This window comes from Lissotriton vulgaris, chromosome 3_1 (assembly GCF_964263255.1).
Source record: "Lissotriton vulgaris chromosome 3_1, aLisVul1.2, whole genome shotgun sequence".
NCBI lineage: Eukaryota > Metazoa > Chordata > Amphibia > Caudata > Salamandridae > Lissotriton > Lissotriton vulgaris.
In genome coordinates, this window is record NC_141689.1 from 2,114,096,529 (window position 1) to 2,114,119,921 (window position 23,393).

Below are 23,393 nucleotides of genomic sequence, written 5' to 3' on the forward strand. Positions count from 1 at the left end.
GCCACAGTCTGGACACTTGTCAAATAAAGATGGCATTTTGAAAGAAAAAAGTGGCTAAACTGCCCCAAAAACACAGCAAAAGGAAGGCAAAGGCCCCAGACGTCGAGTGAAACACTCAAACTATCATAAAAGCTCAAATATTTGAAGATATACCACTAAAGGTGGAGCTCAATGCTCCAGGGTCCTGCTAGCAGGAGCAGGAAAAAAGAACAGAAAGTAACTAGCCTTTGGCTGTGCATCATGGGATACCGAGGGTCTCTGGAGCGTTCCTTAAAGGCATGGTATCCTTTTACAGACACATAATGGCAGCCTATGGGGCATGTCTTCCCAACCCTTCCTCTCTATCATGACAAAGGATTTTTGTGAAGGGGAGTTTCTCTATGTGTGAAACTTAGCAAAATGTTTACATTTCAGTGTTATCTGGCTATCCTTTTTCACTTTAGGATGAAGTACTGGCCAGAGTAGCCTTGTTAATTTCAGGCTGCATTATTTGTCTTTATTTTCTCTTAAGTGTCTATGCAGGAATGTAGAAGACGACAACTTAAGAGGCTATTTTGATTGCTTCGGGGTCCAAGCACATGGGCGGGACTATTCACATGATTAGGACTATACACAGAGATCCCCTACTACAGAATCGGGGGCATGAATTTGGTTGTGGCGACCTCTTTCAGTCAGAGGCAGCGGTTTGGTTTTTAGCTGTAGCAAATCAAGTGAAAGTCCAACTCTTTCTGGTCAGATGTTACAGGATGAACATGCAACAGATGCTAGGACAGCAAAGGCTTTCTATGTAGGTGGTTGGCAAGAGGCCAACAGGTTGGTCTAAGTTTGTCGTCTCCTCAAATCATAAGCAGCAACCAGCTTGCTCTCTACACCCACGATAGTGATCAAAAAACACGACAGGGAGGCAGTGTTTGTAAAAGCACTGAACAAAGAAAACACAGTAAAGAAATGGACGAGGAAATATCTAGTACTTCTAAGGCATGCAGAACATTAAAGTTACTTTCAATGCAGAGGAGCACAAAGGAAAAAACTGCAAGTTGGAGCCAGGGTAGAATGAGCATAGAACACTATGGTAGGGATAAGGAAAATGATAACATTTTATGGGGGGGGGGGGGGGGGGGGAGACATTAAATAGGTTACTTTCAGAAGAACAAATAAAAACATAAGATAACATACATACCTGCGGAAGTAGTGCTCAATAAATCCATAATGGCAGAATCTGCACCTTTTGTGTAAACCACTACTCTCTTGGACAGAGGGTTCCTAACGACAACAGACATCCTCTTTCTGACAGAGTCAAACGGTACGATGTGCAAAAGTTGAAAAGTTAAAGGTCCCAAGGTGGGCAGTTCCACAGTAATCTGGTCAGGAGTCCTGGACCGTAAAATGCATTTATATGCCACAGCAGCATGCACCAGAGCAGCTTCGTCCGGGCTCTCTGCTTCATAGCACAGGTCGCGTGCAGACTGTTCTGAAGTACGGATGTCCAGACCATCCTCCGGAGGGTTCAAACTCAAGGAAAGTTCCTCTTGGGATTCCTCGCTACCAGCACACTGGGGCTCATCAGGTGTTTGGGAAAGCCCCTCTTCACAAGGTGAAGCTAGTTTCACTTTGTTAAAAAAGGGCAGTTTGCTCACAAAGTTGCCCACACTCTCGGCTGAAGAGTCTTTTGCACTTGTGAGTGACGATGAACTTAGTCTTGGCACTGGAAATCTCTGAAACAGCTGCTTGATATCTTCCAGGGATTTAAGCGGGGTCCTGTTCCCCGGCGGCTGCCTCACCTAATTAAAAAAACAGGAGTAAAAGGATTTATGCCCATGTACTGCTCATTTCAAATGAATGCACAAGTGCTTACATGACTTGCATGACTGCAGATGGAGTTACCAATACAAAAAGGTTTACTGTGTTCAGCAAACAAAGGAGACTATTTTGAAAGAAAAGCATTAGGATTTTATACATCAGGCACAGGGAAAATAATATGCTATATTCTCATGGTAATCCTAATTCATTTCTAGAAGCTAAATGAGGACCAAAACATTTTCATAAATGAATAAACATGATTAAGGCCTTCCTCTGTAGTATTAAATACTTGTACTTGTACTGTAGTTGTAAGCCCTCCTAATGTTTTATGTGAGGACACCATGAAATATTTTTGTATAATACACATTGTTAGCTGAACAGTGGGAGAGTATGTCCCTGCCTCTGAGGCGACAGCAGGCCTATTTGTGGAGGGATTTTGCATCTTTATCCTTCGCTGTCAAACTATTACTTTTAATATTCAGGGCTGCAAATGGACATGTAGCAAGCAACAAAATAATACAGCCAATGACACAAATATGAACTGCACTTCTTCTCCGGTGTCCAACCTGTGTGATCTCTGTAAGCCTTTCCCCGCATTTTCTTAACTAGCATCGACCAGTTGAGTGGTTTTTTCACATGTCTGGTACAATTAGATTAAGAAACCAATCCTCAAGGGGCACCAACCCTCTGGTCCAGCAATGACAACGGGTACATCATAACCTCCACCCTCACCACCCTTCCTCTAAAAGCAGATTTGCAGCCTTCCATACTAATCATTCGAACTGCAATCAACCTAAACCCTCCAAGGCTGCTGATACTGCAAGACACTGATTTATCCAGATTACTGACAAACTCTGCATCATTTATCAGATTGCTGATCCCTTTGATTCGGATTACCAGCTCCCAAAATATCAGGCCCCAGCTAAAAAAGAACAGGTATTTCATCTACCCACAAAACCCAATACAATGGCCTGTCTGATCAAATGACAACAGCATGACACACACAAAGCTGAACCAGCTAGCATAAACAGATATTCTTGCAGGTTAATGAGCTGGAAGCACAAGTGACAACTTTAATTTTGCGATGCTGCAACACCAGCAGTGGAGACAAGGTCTCAACCAATCAGAATGCTGCAGTCTGCCTAAAGCCACTGATACTCTCCCAGGTAGCCTAAGAGTCAATTTACAGGCACCTCACCATATTGTGCTGGACGGCTCTATTGTTTTGAATTACACTATTGGCATTCAAGGCTGTCTGTCCACATCTCTAATTTGTTGGATGCACTCCACTAGTTCACACCAAACAAATGCTAAATCGTCAATAAGTAAAATGTTTACCTTCTGTCTTGGCTGGTTTGGAGCAGATACCACAATAGTATTGCAGATTGCCAATGCAAGGAAGAAGTCAATAATATATGCCATCTCTAAAGACTTTTCGTTAGTCATTTCATTCGGCTGTGCAAGCGATCGGGGTGAAATCTGTGAAAATATACGCCAGAGAGCTGGATCTGGAACAACATCCTTTTCCTTGTTAAATAAAATAATAGAGCAGTAAATTGGTGGTTAAAAGCAGAAAGTCATTCTTCAAAACAGGATAGACACCAAAAACATTTTACTGATAGTCACTGCAAGGTCCTTCTTATTATTTCCTGATTAGCTCTATGTTGAAAAAATGCAATGTTTTGAAAGCCAATAAAGGTAGAAAATATGACTGGCGTAGGGAGAGAGAAAATTAAACTCCCCCCAACATGCGCCCCTGGAGGACTGGCACCCAGGGCTGGCCACCAAGAGTAAAACAGCTCAAGACGAAAAAAATCGGCCTTTAGGGCCACAAATATACCCACTCGAATAACTGCTTTTTAAAAAGCAGAAAAGTTACCAACGGAGAGCATGGCACACCATTCCATCCTGATCTGGGGAGAGGTGTGGCGCTGTGGCCAGGGCGACCGACGTTGGAATCTGGGGATCACGGTTCGATTCCCGGGGCCGGTGGCAGATGAGCTCAGCACCATGTGACTCTGGGCAATAGCTTGCTTAATCTTCCCGAAGGCCCCCAGCGCCTAGAGACCCTTACGGGTGATTGTTCGCGCTTTACAAATGTGGATTATTATTATCTCCTCTGAAGTCCCCTGGCACTAATCCCCAGAGGTCTGTGAAGCATTGTTTTATCAATTCAATTTTTTCTTTATTCGACCTGCCAAAGACAGGTCATAAAAGATAAACATAATAGTAAACATCATTAAGATCAAACACATCACAGAAAGTTACAAATGCATTTTCCTCTTACAATAAGTACGACCACAGACAAAAATAATAATTTGATCGTAACTATAGTGACGGTGCAAATGGACAAACCGAATGGTTAGCAGCAAATATTAACCAATAGCATTAAATGTTGAAACCAGTCATATAAACAAGTTAGCAGGAGCAATAAAGGTTTTAGCAGTGAAGCAAATACAATATATACAGAAACTAAAAGTGCATAGATATTAACCCCTTCGCTGCGGGGGTTATTCCCCCGCTGAGCTGGGGGGTTGGGGGGGCGCGCACGGCATCAGCACGCTCATGAAGAGCTCAGCTCGTCATGAGGCACGGCGCTCCTGTGCTCGTGTTGAGCTGAGCTCGTCACAGGTGCACCGGCTCCCGTGGAATGCTCAGCACAGCAGGGGAATTCTCCCCGCACCTGAGAGTTCCACGGGCCATGACTAGCTGAGCTCGTCATAAGCACCGGAGCGCCGTGATTTATGATGAGCTCAGCTCGTCATGAGCATGGGAGGGGTTAAAACAGCATACTCCTTCTCTTTGCTAAAGTGCTCCCTATTAAACTTGCGACAGCAAAACAAACATCATGATCATTGAGTTGCTGGAGGAAATACAGCGCCGCTTTACACTTAGTAAATGTGTGCCTGTGCAAAAGTGGTATTAAAAATGTCCTAGTAAATGGAAATTAAATTGACAGAAAAATACAAGACGTAAAGCAGTTTGGTCGAATGTTCATCACAAGGGCAAGTAGTAATAGATTCAGAAGAATACTGGCCCAGGGGAAAGCATATCAACCAGCAGAAAGACCCCAGGCCTAAATCTTGTTAAATTCCTTTCGTGGAAATTATTTACATATAAAAGATACAGGGCAATGGAAGGAGGTACTGGTATGAGGCAATAATCCCCAACAGAGGGTTTAGATACTTCAAGCAATTCCCTGGACAATTCTTTGTGCTTGTGGAAGCTATCAAAAACCCTCTGACGTCCCCTTTACCAACTGAATCTGGGTGCTCAAACAATGAGGCGTAACCAAGTTCCATGAGGCGGGCTTAGATATATCGTAACCAGGGGATAGAGAAGCCTTGAGTACAACTTAGATATACTCTGATAATTGGTGGCTAGAGGTTCTGCGTTTATTGTATTCTGAACATAAACAAGACCTAACTCCAGGTGGAGGGAGAAGTGCGGCGAGGAAGGGGGTACTCCTAGAAAATTGCAACAAAATCTATTCTCCTCTGATTGAATAGCAAGTATGTCCCTGCATCCCCAGATGCCCATACTGTATGTTAAAATCGGTATACATTTATGATTATAAATCTCTAAAATTGGGGCTATGGGCTTTTTACCTATGGATGAGCAAAGGAAAAAGTAGTACCAACTACATTAGAAAATCGTGTTATTCTGTTTTTTATCCCTGTACAACCTTCATCGAATTCCAGGCCTAGATACAGGAAGGAACTAACCCTTTGCAACTTTTTGCCCTTTATGTTAAGGCTGCGGGATTTGGTATTTTTAGTGCCACAATTCATTACAAAAGCTTTTTTACAATTTGGCTCCAGACCCAAATCCTTCATAAAACTGGTGTAACTGGCAATGAGTTTTTGAAGGCCGTTCGCAGTCCTTGCCAGAAGGACTGCGTCGTCTGCATAGAGAAACGCTAGCACAGCCTTTTTCTCAACTTGGGGGAAAGTAGCCCCAACCGTGACTAAAGTGTTCTTAAATCGTTGATATAAATAAAGGAGGAATAGGATTGGGGCAAGGACGCAACCTTGGTGCACCCCGCATTTAATGCTAAACAACTCTGAGCATTCTCCAGCATTACCATACCTCACTGAAGCGGAAAGATCATGGTGGAGAAGCCTCAGAAAAGAGACCAAACCTGCATCGACTCCCATATTTAATAAAATGTCCCACAGTTTAGAGCGTGAGAAAGTCGAACGCGCATGTCAGATCCATAAATGCAATGTGGGTAGAGGTGCCCATCGCGTATTTATATTTAGCCAAGATGAGGGGAAGATTAAGGCACTGTTCAATTGTGCCAAGCTCCTTCCTGAACCCATATGGACTGGGGGCCAAGATATGGTTGGCGTTAATCCAGTCCAATAGGCGGTCTAGCACAACTCTCCCAATTATTTTAACAGAATAATCCAGAAGGGATATCAGTCAATAGCATGTATTATCGGGCATGTTACCTTTTTTTAAAAACAGGAACTATAACAGATGAACGCCAGGACTTTGGCCCTCCCTCGCCACAGACCGAATTAAAAACTGTGGTGAGTACCGGGGACCAGAATACTGGGTCTTCCTTAAATAAATCCAATGGGATACCATCTGGGCCCAGTGCCTTCTCACCTTTACTATTGTCAATTGCTTTCCGGACTTCCCCTTCATTAAAAACAAGGTTTTGACATGTTAAAATCAGCTGAACTGAGGCCTCAGCGGCACAAAGATCAGCAGAATAAAGACTAGATGAATGAGACACCCATAACTCGGAGGATATATGGACGGTTACTTTATCAGCTGGTAGGGTGGGAGATAAAACTGATAGTCAGTTTTCCAGAAGGCTTGGGGATCTTTGGAATGACAGAATCCCACTTCTCCTCCTTCAAGGCTGATTTTTTTTTTATAGCAACCTACTTTCCCTAATCGCAGTCTGATCGCTGGGATTTTGCTTTAGTGCCCTACGTAAGGTGTTATTAGCTTCTCTACAGGCATTATCAAACCAGGAGTGAGCCCGCTGACAAGGCTGGATAATGGGTCTAATGAATAAATGTTTGACTTTGTCTAATAAGATAGCAAAACTACGTAGGATACAGGCTGGCATGCATGGTATGCAATTATAACTATTCAGCAGGGCAGAACTAATCGGTATTACCTGGGACATTATGCGGTTCATGTTCACTGAACGTAAAAGCACCCTACACCCTGCATCCTTAGTGGATAAAACCTGGATAAATAGAAGCTTAGGCTTCTGTCCCCATTGTGGTAACACTATCTTTGCAGAGATCGGACTGTGATCGCTATATGGCTGGATAAGAACCTCACAGTCCTTAATAAGGGCAAGCATGCACCAGGTGACAAATATATAGTCAATGGTGCTGCCTGCACCTCGTCCTACAAAGGTGGGAATATGCTGGTCAGTCAATTTGGAAGCCATATTGACCATGCCCCGTTCTAGCAATTGGGAAAATAGAACCAGTCCCCTAACATCATCTCATTGTGGTCCAGCTCATGGGAAATTGGATCAAAGGTGGTTGGGGTAAGGGGCGTAGGAAGCCCCATTTTTGTGTTAAAATCCCCCTCCACCAACAACTTAAAAGGGCAATCCGCATGAGCCTCTCTTTCTGCAAGCATGTCAATCAGCACAAAAAGGCCTCGGAAGTCACCTTTAGATGTAAAATTATTGTTATAGAAATTTACCAAGTACAGCTTAGAAGAGTAATTCCAAGAAAATCAAAAAGCCTGCGCCTTTCCCGGTTTCTGAAATAACTGGACAATCAGGCCAGCAATTTCCACTTTAAACCAGACCGTCAGACCCCCTTGAGCTCTACCCGCGATAGATGGAGTGGCAGGTAAGCTAAAACACATGAACCCATCAAATTCAATATCCTTGCACTCCCAAGTTTCTTGCATGAAAACTATGTCAGAGAACAAAATTAAAGTTCGCCATCCCTGCAATGCGATCTTTGAGGCTACGCCCTCTACATTCCAATGTAAGATTTCAGGCATACATTGTCTATTTGGCCTTCATCAGCGCCTAAGCACCCACTTTCCCTGAAGGGGGAGGGTTCAGTAAAGAACCAGGAGGCGGTTGGGGGACAGAGATTAAAGTAGCAAGATCCACCATAGGGTTCACTGTATGAAGTCATACACACAAATAGTCCAGAGAGATTGTTTACTAGAACAACAGGACTGGGATTACAAGAAACCCCACCCTCCTCTAAATCTGACACCAAGGGTGAATTAATGTAACTGGGAGGGGTGGCATTTGGACAACAAGGGCCAGATTGACAAATGACCTGTCTGCCTTCTGAAGGTCCGGACAGACAGACTCCTCCCCAAACCATCAATCAATATCTTCCATCCCAGCCAATGGGGCATATCAGACAGGTGGAGTGATGCTGAAGGGGTGACCACGCTGTACAGCAACACTAGGAACAAGACTACCAGAAGTACCAGATTGGCACACCAAATGCTGATAAAAGAAGCCAAGAGGGACTATCTTAATGGAGTTAGTTTTGACCATTCCCATACTTGTTCTATACAATATTTTCTGGACTACCCTAGGTGAACGGAAATTTACAACAACGTCATCTCCATGTTTTAAAAGACCCCTACCCCCAATGTCTTTCAGCCTTCTAGCTAACAGAATGTCTTTCAATGTGTCCCAGTTACCAGTAACGTTGTTATTCAGCCAATGGATGGATTAATTCATTAGTCCTCCGGTAGTTTCCATATTGGTTTCTGTCCATACAACGACATAGGGAGCAGATGATGGTGGAAGGTCTATCACAGGAAGAACTGCCAGATTTGGGGTATGGGCTACTTGTTGGATGGCAGGTTGGGATATTGGTAAGGTGCCAGATGGATGGGAAGCACCCTTGCTTTGAACAGTGATGGTAGAGGTAAAGTTGACAGCCAAGTACTGGGTACAAGTGGAAATGGAAGTCCTGCGATCAGGTGACCACGCCAGATTGTTTTCAATTTTTGCCAATCGATCAAGAATGGGGCGCAACTTGGAATCCAAGAGGCCACCTAGGCATTTGCTCAAATCAGACCAGGTATTCTCGTTAACCTCAACCGGGCCCCCAGGCGATACATCATCTGCAGCCTTGTTATGCGAAGGAATTTTGCTAATTTAGCAGAATATCTTGGCTTAGTAGATTTTGCTGTTTTCCTCCTCCGCTTGGCTCTAGGGCCACACTCCCCTTTAGAAACACACAACTGCTCGCACAACTGGGAACCGCAGTCTGTACATGTTGGGCCATACTCAAGTTCTCCTCCAGGCACATCCCCACGCAGGCTGAGCCTTCACCCTCACTATGAACCTGTGTCGGAGAGCAAGTCAGGGTCCTTAATGCCTCTGGAGGGCTGGTTACCCCTGAAGTGCTCTGGTTTGGTAATGGATCACAACAGCTTTGATTAATCTGTGGAAGAGTGATCTCTTCAGTAGTAAGAGCAAGGCGACGTTCTACCAGCCCGATCTCGTTTGAAACCCTATCCACAGCTTGCGTTAAAAAATTGTCTATAGTAGAGCGCGTACGGGGGGTGATAGCACGCTGGAGACACTTGAAGCACGCTTTCTCTTACCCATTGACAGGACCTAACTAGAAGGGGATCTAGATAAAACACAGAAATGGGTTAAGCAGAGTGGGTGAACACAATCAGCCTCTGCTCTCTTAGCATTAATGCTAGGAGGAGCCACAGTACCTTGGGCCGTGGAGCGGTCATAAATGCCAAGTATGTCCGCTGTGGGCCTTAGGTTGGTGGCCCAGCCTTATCCGGCCTTTGACAGGCGCAGATGGGCCCGTACGCATCGTGCGCAGCGGGAGCATGGCCCGGCTTAAAAGCACCTGGTGACGAGAGCATCTCCTGCCACTGGGCGTTGTGGGCAGTGAAGTCCAGGTGAGGTGCGCGATGCCCCCACAAACAAGCAATCAAGGGCTCCTTGTTTTATCAATTTCCTGCGGACAGGGATATGTGTTGGGCCCCTCTCCCCAAGCCAAAGTTTGGCTTCAGGAAACCCACTCCCTAGGGTCTGACGCAACGATATGACAGGGACCCCATCTTTCAAGAAAAAAGGCACAAATTAGAGGACTGCAATCTGCCAACTAGGCAGGGAACGCTTTCCATTCCCCATGCCCATGTCTACGCGAAGGATCACATCAGCCTCTACAAACCTTGCACGCTCTCTCCGCAGGCAAGGGAAATTGTGTAGCTCCAGCCTGCAGCCGGGAGCCCCAGAGGAGCTGCTCTGGCCGCTGCAGGAGCAGGAAGATAAAGGGAGCATAGGAGCTGACTGGCTTCCCCCTCACTGACCCTCGAATTTTATGGGTGCCTTGGCACCTAAAATTCCCAAAAGTTGAGTGGCACAAGGCTGCAAGGCTGCAATAGAAAAAAAAACAGCAGAGTGGATTTCCCAATCATAAAATATTCAGAGCTCTGGTGAAGGAGCAACCCATAATGCCTTGGGCGGCAGTCTCCCAAAAGGGGTTTCAGTAAACAAAGTCTCTGAGGTTTTGTGTCCATGACATAAGGTGAGGTTTCTATTCATTCCAGTCACTCCCTGTACTGGAGCTTTTTGCTCTTGGGCTCTGGGACCCTTGGTGGCTTATGTCTGCATGTTTGCAGCCTGTAGACTATGAAGAAAACCTCTAACACACGTTTTTAAGTCAATATACTTTTTGGGCAGAACTGAACTTTACCATGATAATGAATTCCATTGTACAACAACATTGTGGTTACTTATTTTAATGGTGTTGTAAGTTTCAAACGTGACATGGTTGAGTCTAATAATATGGTGACACCCTGACAAAGCCAGTAGACCTGCTTTCTATAGAGAAAAATAACTTATAAGGTGTTCTATTAACAAAGTATAACCTGCTGTTACTGTTCTTAATGTGATGACCACCTGACGGTCAGTATTTCTGCTTTATCTATAATGACACCCTCATATATTTTGCGCCGGGTCTGGATAGAGTATTTTGATTAAGGTGTTTAGAATTCACTAAGGGTGTTATCTCATATAGGTCCTTCCATTGAACTGATGTACACATTTGCAATTTAGTGTGTAGTAATTAGAAAAGTGTGTGTGTTTATGTGAGATCAAAGTAGGTTTCCTTTTTAAAAGAAAAGGCATGGATTGAAAATGAATTGGAGTATTGCTGTTACATGCCAGTGCATTAGATTTGCTAGCCCCACACCACATCCCCTGAGTAGGCCTTGGACGGTTACGCTACCAATGGAGAGAGTCCAGTGAATACAATGGTTCCCAGTAACAAGATATCTGCGTACCTGTTACTTGTGAAGGACTCGCATCTTTCGCTGCTAACAACCACATTTCTTACAGTTCCCCCATAATAACTTTCTTTTTAGGTTTCGCACTGCGAACTGATCGCAAAGCGATAGTCGCTGCAAAACACTATTGCAATCGTTTCTGCTTTCAAGGAGTCAAGGGAGACAGCGGACAACGATGTGCATGCGCGCGTAAACAGATAAGGATCAGGTCACGCGCGCTTCCTGTCTCCCATGGCTCCTTGGAAGCAGAAACACACACACACACATACAGACCCCCGCCGCGCATACACACACACACACACACATAGAGAACGCCCCAACCACCCCCCCCCGCCGCGCATACACACAACCATGGTGAACCCCCCCAAGCCCCCTTCCCCTCCCCTCCGCCGCCGCAAAAAACACACATAGACATCCCTCCCGCCCCCGCTGCTGCGCATACACACACACATATAGGGAGCCCCCCAGGCACGCAGTCATAGCAACACCTGGATGGACGGGAAGTACCGCGCCGAGCCATTGCGGGAGCACCTTGGACCAGTCTCAAACTGCACTCCGCACCCGGCTGCATAACATGCCCCAGACACCTGTAATGCTGGGTCGGACACCGAGAGGATGGAACTGCGTGATGTAGAGACCGGGTGATATTTCTCCTTTGTTTTATTTTTTATTTTACATCAAGGAACATTGGTCGAGCGTGTTTTTTAGACCAGTAGGGACCTACTTAATTTTAGGCCTGAGCCCAGGAGTGCAGGTGGCTTGCTTCGACTGAAAACAGACATAACGAGGCCCCCACAATCCCTTTACTCCAGACAGACTTTAAATACAAATAAGAGAACCCCCCAAACGCTCCCCGCCGCGCATACACACACGCATGCACACACACACACTCACAGAGAACACCCCTCCCACTGCCGCCGCGCATAGACAGGCACACAGAGAACTCCCCCCCCCCCGCATACACACACGCACACACACACACACACACGCGCACACACACACATACAGGCCCCCCCCCCACTCACACACACACATCCCCTACCTCGGCTCGGCGTGTCTTCTTATCGCAGCTTGCGCAGGGACAGCCAACCTACACGCGCACGGCGACGGCGTCTCCTGCGCTACAACCGTGGTATCGGTTTCGCAGCCTTTTTGCATTTCCGTTGCATCGTCTCCCTGGCATTTTAATAGAAATTTGGGACATCGTCGCTCCTCGAGCCTTTAGTGAGGGCGGCACGGTAAGGCACAAATAACCCCGCCGTGAGGGGGGGTGAGGGGTCTGGGGTCTCCGTCTCTTTGGATTGTTCGCACAGGGTGTTGGTGAATGGGGAGAGTGCGGCGTGCAGGCTGAGAGATGGCATATGTTGGCCGGGGCAGCTGCAGCGGGATGGGACAGGGGAGGTAAACAACTTTTTCAAGGTTTGCTGGGGGGACGTCATTAAGGACTGCGGTCGGAAAGGTAGTGGATGAAGAATTTGCGGCGCTATTGAAAAAGTAATGACGTATTATATAATAGTCGCCACCTTGTTTCCTCCTTCCCGTAAAAAATAGCATTCCTGCGTGCATGCGCCATGCTTGGGTCTTAAAAGTGGACTTTTTAGCAAGTGTTGCTGAGGGGTTAATGCCGGTATTCCTCCGCATCTCGCCCCAAACGTTACTTTTGTTAAAGTAAAGCACTACACCGAGTCACCCATCTCCTTAGCGCTCCCACATCAACAAACCAAACCGCCCCTCTAACCACAGCGCTTAACATATTTCTAAAAATGCCTGCCCCCAAGCCACAGCATAGCCCGCCTCCTCTGCTATTCCACCCACACTACGAGCTCCACCCTCCGCAAATGCATTGCAAGCCATTCACCACCCCACGAATAAAACTGGCACTGGCAGGCCATCTATCACACATTATGCCAGCCTCCTTCTGCACAGTGCGCATACTTCAACAACGCATCTCCCTCAAGCCACAGCCTCTCTTCGCACCTACCGAACCCTCCCACTTTCATTCCACGCCACTGTCTTTTCCAGCCTCTTTACCCTCTAACCGTGCCTCCTATAGTGCGAGACCCGCGATACTACTCGCCCACCTCGCATGCACTCGTAGGCCTAACAGCTGTGAGCCTGTGCCTGAGGTGCATCATCAGAGCTGTGTGAATAATAACTGCGTCAGCCCCGTGCCTGAGGTGCATCATCAGAGCTGTGTGAATAATAACAGCTGTGAGCCCCGTGTGTGAGGTGCATCAGAGCTGTGTGAATAATAACACTGAGAGCCCCGTGCATGAGGTGCATCATCAGAGCTGTGTGAATAATAACTGCGTCAGCCCAGTGCGTGAGGTGAATCATCAGAGCTGTGTGAATAATAACTGCGTCAGCCCCGTGCCTGAGGTGCATCATCAGAGCTGTGTGAATAACTGTCAGCCCCGTGCGTGAGGTTCATCATCAGAGCTGTGTGAATAATAACAGCTGTGAGCCCGTGCCTGAGGTGCATCATCAGAGCTGTATAAATAATAACAGCTGCGAGCCTGTGCCTGAGGTGCATCATTAGAGCTGTGTGAATAATAACTGCGTCAGCCCCGTGCTCAGGTGCATCATCGGAGCTGTGTGAATAATAACAGCTGTGAGCCCGTGTCAGAGGTGCATCATCAGAGCTGTGTGAATAATAACTGCATCAGCCCCGTGCGTGAGTTGCATCATCAGAGCTGTATGAATAATAACAGCTGTGAGCAACAGCATACTCTTGCACACACACTCACTGCTCACCAAAAAAATTCATGCAACTCATTGTCATACATAATGCCAATAACAACAAGATTGCTGACATCCACAACAGCTTCGACAACCAACGCGGAAGCCAACCCACCCTACCATCAGCTGACCATCTGCCCCCCGTTAACACCCTTAACGCCTGGAACCCCATCTCCACTGAGGACACCATCCGCCTGATGAATTCCATCCACTCTGGATCCCCCACAGACCCATGCCCTCACCACATCTTCAACAAAGCAGACTCCGTCATAGCTCCTCACCTCCGAGACGTCATCAACTGTTCCTTCAACTCCGCTACCTTCCCAGAAGATTGGAAACACGCTGAACTCACCGCCCTTCTGAAAAAACCAACAGCAGACCCCACCGAACTCAAAAACTACCGCCCCATCTCGCTTCTTCCATTCCCGGCCAAAGTCATCGAGAAAGCTGTCAACAACCAGCTCGCCGCCTTCCTCGAAGCCAACAATTCACTCGACCCTTCACAATCTGGCTTCCGAGCCAAACACAGTACTGAGACCGCCCTCATCGCAGCAACAGACGACATTCGAACTCTATTGGACAATGGAGACACAGTCGCCCTCATCCTCCTCGACCTTTCTGCAGCCTTCGACACAGTCTGCCACAGCACCCTTTTACAACGCCTCAGAAACATCGGAATCCAAGGAAAGGCACTGGAATGGATAACCTCGTTCCTCACCGGAAGAACCCAGAGAGTCCGCCTCCCACCATTCAAGTCCGAGGCCTCTGAAATCATCTGCGGCGTACCGCAAGGATCCTCACTCAGTCCCACCCTCTTCAACGTATACATGAGCCCCCTCGCGGCCATCGCCCGCCAACACAACCTCAACATCATCTCTTACGCGGACGACACTCAACTGATCCTATCTCTCACCAAGGACCCCAGCACCGCCAAAACTAACCTTCACGAAGGAATGAAAGAAGTCGCCGAATGGATGAAACAAAGCCGACTGAAACTGAATTCAGACAAAACAGAAGTCCTCATCTTAGGTAAATCCCCCTCTGCATGGGACAACTCCTGGTGGCCGGAAGCCCTCGGAAATGCACCCATCCCGACAGACCACGCACGGAACCTTGGTGTCATCCTAGATTCCTCACTATCAATGAACAGACAAGTCAGCGCCGTATCCTCTTCCTGCTTTAACATTCTTCGCATGCTCAGAAAAACATTTCGCTGGATCCCCACCGAAACAAGGAAAACAGTCACCCACGCTCTGGTCACGAGCCGACTGGACTACGGAAACACCCTCTACGCAGGTACCACCGCTAAACTCCAGAAGAAACTACAACGAATCCAAAACGCCTCAGCCAGGCTCATATTAGACATCCCACGCAACGAACATATCTCTGGTCACCTTAAAGATCTCCACTGGCTACCCGTCAATAAGAGGATTACTTTCCGACTGCTCACCCACGCACACAAATCACTCTACGACATCGGACCAGATTGCCTCAACTCTCGACTGTCCTACTCCCCCTCCCGCCAACTTCGCTCTTCCAGCCAAGCCTTCGCCACTGTACCTCGCATCAACAAGACCACCATGGGAGGCAGATCCTTCTCTTACCTGGCTGCCAAAACATGGAACTCACTCCCCGCTTACCTTCGCCTCACCCAGAATCACCTAGCGTTCAGAAAGCAGCTTAAAACGTGGATATTTGACAAATAATCCTCCTCCCCTTCCTAAGCGCCTTGAAACCCTCTGGGTATGTAGTGCGCTATATAAATCCTATGACTTGACTTGACAATAAAAAACTTAAATGCTGCAAAACTTATTGCATTGTAAATGCTTGTTTAACTTCAGGTTACAACATTCATTTTTTACTCCCATCACTGCTCTGGACATTTAAATGGTTTTAAAAATGAAAATTCAAGAGATGACCCCATTTCATCAAAATCCCAGTATTTTTGGAATAATCCGCTGACAAAGTATAACATATATTTACTTCTTAACTCAGTTTGACTAATTTCTGTTTAATATGCAAGTCTTTACCACCTTCCCTATTTCTTCTATCTAAATCTCTTGTTTTTTCCATGCACACTTTTTTTCCATTACTCGTGAGCAATTTTAATTCTCATTAAGACTTCAAAAATTGCCACACAAGCATTCAGTACTTTCACTGTCAATTCTTTTGTAATAATAATTACAGCTTTTGATTTATTTCTTGGAGTCTGTTCATTAGCTCCTTGTCTTTTCCGTTTACAATAACGACTATTTGCTTGTCAAGTCTCAGTCTAATAAAAAAAAGGGGGTCAGACTACTTAATATGCGAATACAACCAGGTCTTTCTTCTATAATCGTCCAAGTGCCGATGGCCGCCTGCTCGTTGGCGCCTAGGCCCGAGAGTGGGTGTTGGGGAATGTTATCGTTTGCGATGCCCTATCTGTGCCACGACATAGTATCCACCAAGTTGGACGGACACTACGGCCCGCATATCAGGCAGGGCACATATATCCACAGGCGGGCAGGGGGCAGAACACTGACACAATGGGACTCAGACAAATAGTCCACACCAAACCTATAGGAATGGGCACACAGGAAACTCCTATCTTGCCCGTGGATTAGCATGGTAAGCCAGTGTCATCAGGTTTACAAACACTTACAGAGGCAAGGGATCACCATTGCGCTACTTCAAGAAACACATTTGACCACTCAGACGCTTGCATCAATGTAAAAGCATTGGTAGGGCACGACCGTAGGAACCACATGCTCAGGATATGCAAGAGGGGCTCTGATATGGGTGGCACCCAGGACTCCAACAGAGGTCCTTCACACTCGTACTGACCCGAACAGACGATATAGGTTGACTGGTTGGCCAACCGATATCACTGATCTCACTATCTGCTCCTATCTTCGGCCAAGCCCAATTCCTACAATCAATGGCACCAGCACTACTTTATGGCCCCCGGAGCCAGCATATTGGGGAGGGGACTTTAACTGCACGTCAGACTTCGAAATGGATCGATCATGCCCTCCCCTACCAGACGCTCAATCTGTTTCTTTATCACACTTACAGACATGGGCCACAACATTACAATTCTAGGACACATGGTGCTGCTTACACCATATTCACACAGGAGTACTACCACTACATGATCTACACACGAGCATAGACCTGATATCCTGCTCCCACAAGGCCCTCCCTAGGGTATCCCATGCAGAATACCTCACACCTTGTTGTATAGCATTTTAGGACCCTAGTGTAATTTTCACGATTCATGCCCTTATATAGGTATAAATCACCATATCCTTATATAGGCATAGAAATCATAACCATATTTAGACATAGCTCATGCGGTCTAAATACGGCAGGGCTACTTCCACTAGTTCCGAAAATCCACAATGATTTCTTGGAAAACTCTGCTTCAGCAGCTAGGGACTTCCCCATGCTTTAATACTGACTTGTCCAAGAACTCATGGAGTTTTCAAAGAACTGAGACTCTTTGATGACGTTATGTCCACCTTTACGTTAATCTCGGCACCTTCAAGGTATAAATATGCCCACACTTGATATAGCAAACATACGGTGGTTTGGAGCAGATCGACTATCTACTTGCCTGATGCATCCTGCTACAGCAAGTGCCGAAGGAAGCCATCCCTCCAGGAGAGGCACTGACAGAGAAGCCGTCTTTTCTCTTGCCGAGAAATCCAGCTCCAGTGTTTCCAAGCTACCCTTGCGGGTTGTTGGAAAATCGAGTCCAGGGGCAGAGATATACCAGACCTCCGTTCATTCTAAACCAAGGTACAGAGCCGTTTAGACCCTAAGAGATCTTGGAAAGATTCTTGGCAAAAGAATACTAAATTTATGCTACACCTCACTTACTTCTTCCCTCGTACAAGACTTAGGTTAGGTATATTGGGGTAGGCGTATTTTAGAAGCACCAGTTGAGTACTTTTTAGCCTTTGTTATTTATGTATTTATCCATGGTCTAGGAACCTTACAATGCTTTTACAGTATTATTTCATAATACTCTTCTTACTGTACGCATTATACTTTGCAAGCAGTATTACGATTGTAGCAGTTCATTTCTTCTCCATGAGAAAGTAGACTGTTCAATAAATACTCTTTTATTGAAAACGCGAGTCTCTCTAATTCTCGGCACCTCTGGTGAAACGAAGCATGCACGAATGACTGAGTAAAATATCTATCTATTGTTTCCACGACTCTGAAGATAAGTTTTATCTTGGGGAAACAAAGTTGTCATATTTATGCGGTTGTCAGAAACAAATCCCTTCTTGTGAATTCAAGAAAGTTTCTAGTGACCTCTGAGCTAGCTGGCACTCACAATAAAGTCTAATATATTTGATTGAGACCTAGTAGACATAAGTCCTACGTCAAATCTATAGGATATATTATTCAAATGCGCAGAGCCTATTGGGAATATAGGAACTACACTACAACCCCTACAATTAAGGCTGTCATGGGGAACAACTAGACCTAGTATACCGATTTGGCGCTTTGCCCTAGAAGCACTTAAAGATGCCCGCCTGCGCGCCTCCTTAAAACAAAAAATCACAACATATTTTCAGGATAATGGAGGACACCGCATCTAATTCCGGTTTAGAATGGGACGCTTTAAAAGAGGTCATGCGTGGAAATATTATAAAAGCAGTGTATGGGGCACCTATGACCCTTAACAAAGAACTTGAAGGCTTTGAGGCAGAGATGCAGTGGTGCGAGCGAGCGCCAGCTGCCCACTGACCAACAGATAATGCCAACATTGGCCCAAGCCAGACTGTCGCACAAGAAGACGCTAGATAGACTATGTGCCCTAAGCTACAAGAAATATCTAGCCAGAAAACATGTGGATGGGGACAAGGGGGGCCAGACACTAGCTTGTCTACTGCCGACAGACATGTTCCAAACACATATCACTGCCTTTCACAACTCAGAAGACCACCTGGTTAACGCGCAGGCTGAGGTCCATCTAGCCTTCAGTCAATATTACACTTCCCTATACAGCACCCCCACCATGACAGAGCTATAGCTCTTCCTTTAACAAATAACACTCCAGCAGATTCCGCACAACCAATATACAATCTTAGAATCTCCCATCTTGGGCAATGAGATAACAGAGGCTTTACAGCAATTGGCAGGGAGGAAAACTCCAGGGACAGATGGCTGGCCCCTGGAATTCGATGCCTCATTCAGCGCGCAGCTGGTTCCTCGCCTTCACCAGGTTTACACAGATGCTTACGATTGGGGCATACTGCCGTCCTCACTAAGGGAGGCCGTGGCAGTAGTGCTCCTAAAGCCAGGCAGAGACCCGCTGCAGATGGGATCATACCAGATTACAAAATACTGGGCAGGGTACTAGTCAATAGGTTAACAGAAGTCACACAGCTACTGGTGCACCTGACCAAAATGGATTCAACCCCGGCAGGAGCGTCGACTCTTTCAGCTACTAGAATGGGCACATATAATGGGGGAATCTACATGGATTGCCTTTCTAGGCATCAATACCCTGGGATGGGAATATCAAAGAGCGGCACTGGCAGGATATGGTATGGGTCCCAAGTTCTTTCAATGGGTCAAATTATTATAGCTCGCATCTCAGGCATGAGTCAAGACGGGCTGCCTTAGCTCAGACTCTTTCAATATTGAGCAAGGCACCAGACAGGGGTGCCTTCTATCACCTATTATTTTTGCCCCTGCGATGGAGCATCTAGCCTGTGCAATGCGTAACCGTGTAAACTGGGGAATCAAAGCACACAATGTCTTGCTTTACGTTAATGATGCCTTGACATACTTCCAAGGCAAACGATCAGTGTTGAGCGGTTTGATAGAACTGCTGGTCCGCCTCGGACACATCTCTGGCCTCAAAGTGAATTGGGAAAAATCTCTCCTATACCCAATGACCCCCAGTCCTCGGAACAAAGAGCAGCCTTACCATAGGCCCTCCTCACCTGGGTATATGATTCAAATATCTGGGAGTTCAAGTATACCACTCCCAAGTGGACACAGTAGATGGCAAATTGGGCAAAGCGATCACCAATGCTTGCTCCTCCATGGTGTTCTTTAATGAACTGCCACTATCTCCAAAAGGGCGCATAGCCATTGCTAAAATGCAGTTGCTACCTAGGCTGCTATATTTCTTTGCAGCTCTCCCATTCCTGCTGCCGGGTAGATTGTTTTGAGACTTGAAATCACTTCTAACATCCCTAATTTGGGGGAAGTCCACAATTAGAGTAGCCCTCGCGAAACTTTATGCCCCAATCACAGAAGGAGGACTTGGTGCCCCTAATTACAAGCATTATTAAGCATCCGCACAGGTTCAATGGCCAATGAGATGGCTAGCAAGCCGTAAACCACCGAACTGGGACACTGGTCTTACAACCTACGCAAAACGAAGATCCTGCAGTTGGTTGAATGGTTCCAACGCGGCAATCCCGAAGATTCCAGGAAATATATTAATGCCTACTACACAGAGCTGCTGGACCTGGTACCTGCGGACCAAGCACTCACCCCCACCTTATGCTCCTGACCTGCCTCTTGGGGTACTCTCTGGAAATAAAATAGGGTGAGAAGCCCAGAAATAGCGGACTGGTCTTCAGCCAGCCTAAAGATACGGGGAGACTTATTTGTTGACTCAATGCTCTGAGTTTGCAACTTTTGTAGATGATTATGGAATTTCCCCAGGTTAATTTCTACTATACGCATCCCTGACATCAGTTATTCAGGACATGGGGCAATACACAAAAAAACTCAAAATATCCAATCCACTTCAAACACTATTAACACACGTAACAGGTAAAAGGGCAATTAGTATGCTAAACAACTCCCTGCAACCAGCAACTATATCCCCACATGGAACCACTCCGCAAATACTGGGATAAGGCACTATCAACTACACTAACCCAGTTGTGGAATTCTCTGCCACTGGCGTTACGCAGTATCCCTAATCTGCTTCAATTTAGGAAGAGCCTGAAGACTTGGCTTTTTAATGTCTAGCTGTTCTTTTGGTGGGTCTTTTTTCTTTCCTGTATTTGTTTTCCTTGTTATGTTATCACACACTGTGCCGCCTGTGGAAAGCGCCGGGACACTCTTTTAGAGTAGCCGTGCGCTATATAAGCTTATTTTAACATAACATAACATAACTAACTGATAAACAATTGGAACAGAGCATTGGATGCCCTAAGATAATATCCACAAATGTTAGCATCAAAGACACTCAATTCAATTACTATCACCATACATTTCTAATGCCACACAGGCTGGCAAGAATGAACGAGGGCTACCCAGACCCCTGCCCCTGATGCCTCAACCCCGAAACCACGTTTATCCATGTGGTTTGAGAATGCCCTAAGATAACAATATACTGGAATGAGGCGGCCACTACACTCTGAGGAAACTAACACAATAGTTGTAGCACAAGGTCCTCAATTTCTGTTGGGAATAACTAAGCGCAACGCACAACAAAAAACTATCAATACATTTCTGGACTTGGTACTCGGTCTAGCCAAATGCAGGCTGGCTATGCCATGGAAGTCCAACATATGCACATATGGATTGCAGACCTCAGTAGGGCACTAGTTGCTAAACATGAGTTGGCACAAAGCAATACTCAAAAACACCGCAAAGCTACTAATTCTCCAGACTGGCAAAAATATCTAACATTCAGAGAATCAAAACTACACCACGTCAAACTCCACATCGGATTCTCACAAGATCAATCCAACTCAACGGCAGCTGCCATCCTCTTCCCGACTGTCTCACACATAGCAGATCCAACCCAACACCTCCTCCCTTCTCCACTCTGCCCTCTCACCCCTCTCCCCCGTAACCAGGACAAATATTCATATACCTACGAGACCACAAAGTCGACTGATTCCTCCCCCCACATAAACATCACTGATCCGAACCCAATGCTCACAACTTGGTAAATTACAACACAGTGAATATGTTAACAATACTAGCCCCATTGGCCAGTCCAACAATCTGACTAGGCCAATGATGGTTGCAAAAGAGTTATCATTTATGTTAGTAATGTTGTATATTATTGTAGCCATCTGAAATAGTATAGCTAACAGCCATATATTTTTGACAAATGGAGAAACTGTAATATTGCATTACGATGTCATGGAATATTATGTTTACACCCAATGACCTCACAGGCTGCAAATGCTAAAATGAAAAATGTTATAAACACCATTAAAAAAACAAAAAGTAGTGCAATTATATAGACGTTTGATTCAGTTTGTTGCCCATGCCTTTTTGCCGACTCCACCAGGGGCTGCACCTAAATTATGGGCAAATGACCACTTAATCATGACGAATTTCCGTTTTGGGTTTGCTCAGAAAATTGATCAGCTTGATGCTGTTTTTCCCCTCATGGCTCCTGCAGAGAAGCATAGGATCCTTACCATGCATTTGCTTACGGGTCTGTTCCCTGCCCCCTGGCCCACTGCAACACCTGGAGAACGGTGTTCACTACAGTGTATTGTATTGTATTGTATTATGTTCTTATATAACGCAAACTGTCACCCTACGAGTATCCTGGCGCTGTTATCCACTTTGTTATGGCAACCCCCTCAATGAGCGTTCTTATGAACGTTCTCAAACATGTACAGAATGAACATGTGGCAGGTCCTGCCCTAGTGGGTAATTTTCCCGTAGTCTCCGAAATGATTCTTTCTAATGTTAAAGGTGAAGCAGTGTCCTTGATTATACGCCTGCGAGTTATTGCTTTGGCCACAGCCAACCCCGTGTGTGAGCTGCCTGTAATTATTTCAGCTGTTTAAACATCTTTGGGACGTAATAAGTTGAAATTCAGTCCATCTGTGCAATCTCTGGGCAACCCTCCTTCTGAAAAGGAAGGCAGTTCAGTTTTTCCTATGAAATCTTGGGATAAATTCGGGCAACAACAGAAGCCCAGGTCTCATGGCGACTAACTGCCACCGGACACTTCTGAGCGACAATATGATTTGCGTGATTGCACATAAATTAAAACTCTGGTGCGTGCAGGATCACAAGCAAGGGAAATGATGCAGCCTAAATTGGACATGCAGTGCTCTTTTGACTCTAAAGTCAAGAGAGAAGAACGTCTCTGTATACAGGTCCAGTCAAAAAGAAGATGGTTTTTGCTAAAACAGCGAAATATGCCCCAGGTGGTGAGAACCCTTCTCCTGGACAGGAGCTAGGTGGTAACCCCCCAAAACAGCACGGCTGAAATCACCATAGTGCGCCAGAAACTCTGCCGCATTCTGGAGGCGAGAGCAACTGAAACCTTTGTTACGGTTGAGACCCGGGATACCCGTGTTGCACCTCCTGATAGACTCATTTAGACATTCAGATTCAAGGTGATATTAAACACACCATTAATACTATATTTTGGGACAATTTGAGTTCTTTATATGACATTTTATTGGCAGAGGTCGATTAGCCTCCGTCCTTTGGTCTTGCTTGTCCTCATGAGGAAGATGTAATCCTCCCTTCTTGTTCACATCTCGACCCTGATAAGTCGCAGCATACTTCTGCTTCCGAGTGGGCCATTGCGTTGGCTCCTGCCCAATGCGGCAACCAGGTTGGTTGGGATG

General features: G+C 46.0%; 1 protein-coding gene across 1 annotated transcript in view; it reads right to left on the minus strand.

Moving 5' to 3' along the window:
- Positions 1-23,393, minus strand: part of ATP10D (ATPase phospholipid transporting 10D (putative)) — a 772,711-nt gene that overhangs the window by 322,388 nt on the left and 426,930 nt on the right. The window contains exons 11-12 of the mRNA XM_086962685.1: positions 3,139-3,327; positions 1,181-1,781 (exon numbers count right to left, since the gene is read on the minus strand). Of these exons, the coding sequence (XP_086818811.1) occupies positions 1,181-1,781; positions 3,139-3,327 (790 nt within the window). The remainder of the gene's footprint in view (positions 1-1,180; positions 1,782-3,138; positions 3,328-23,393) is intronic.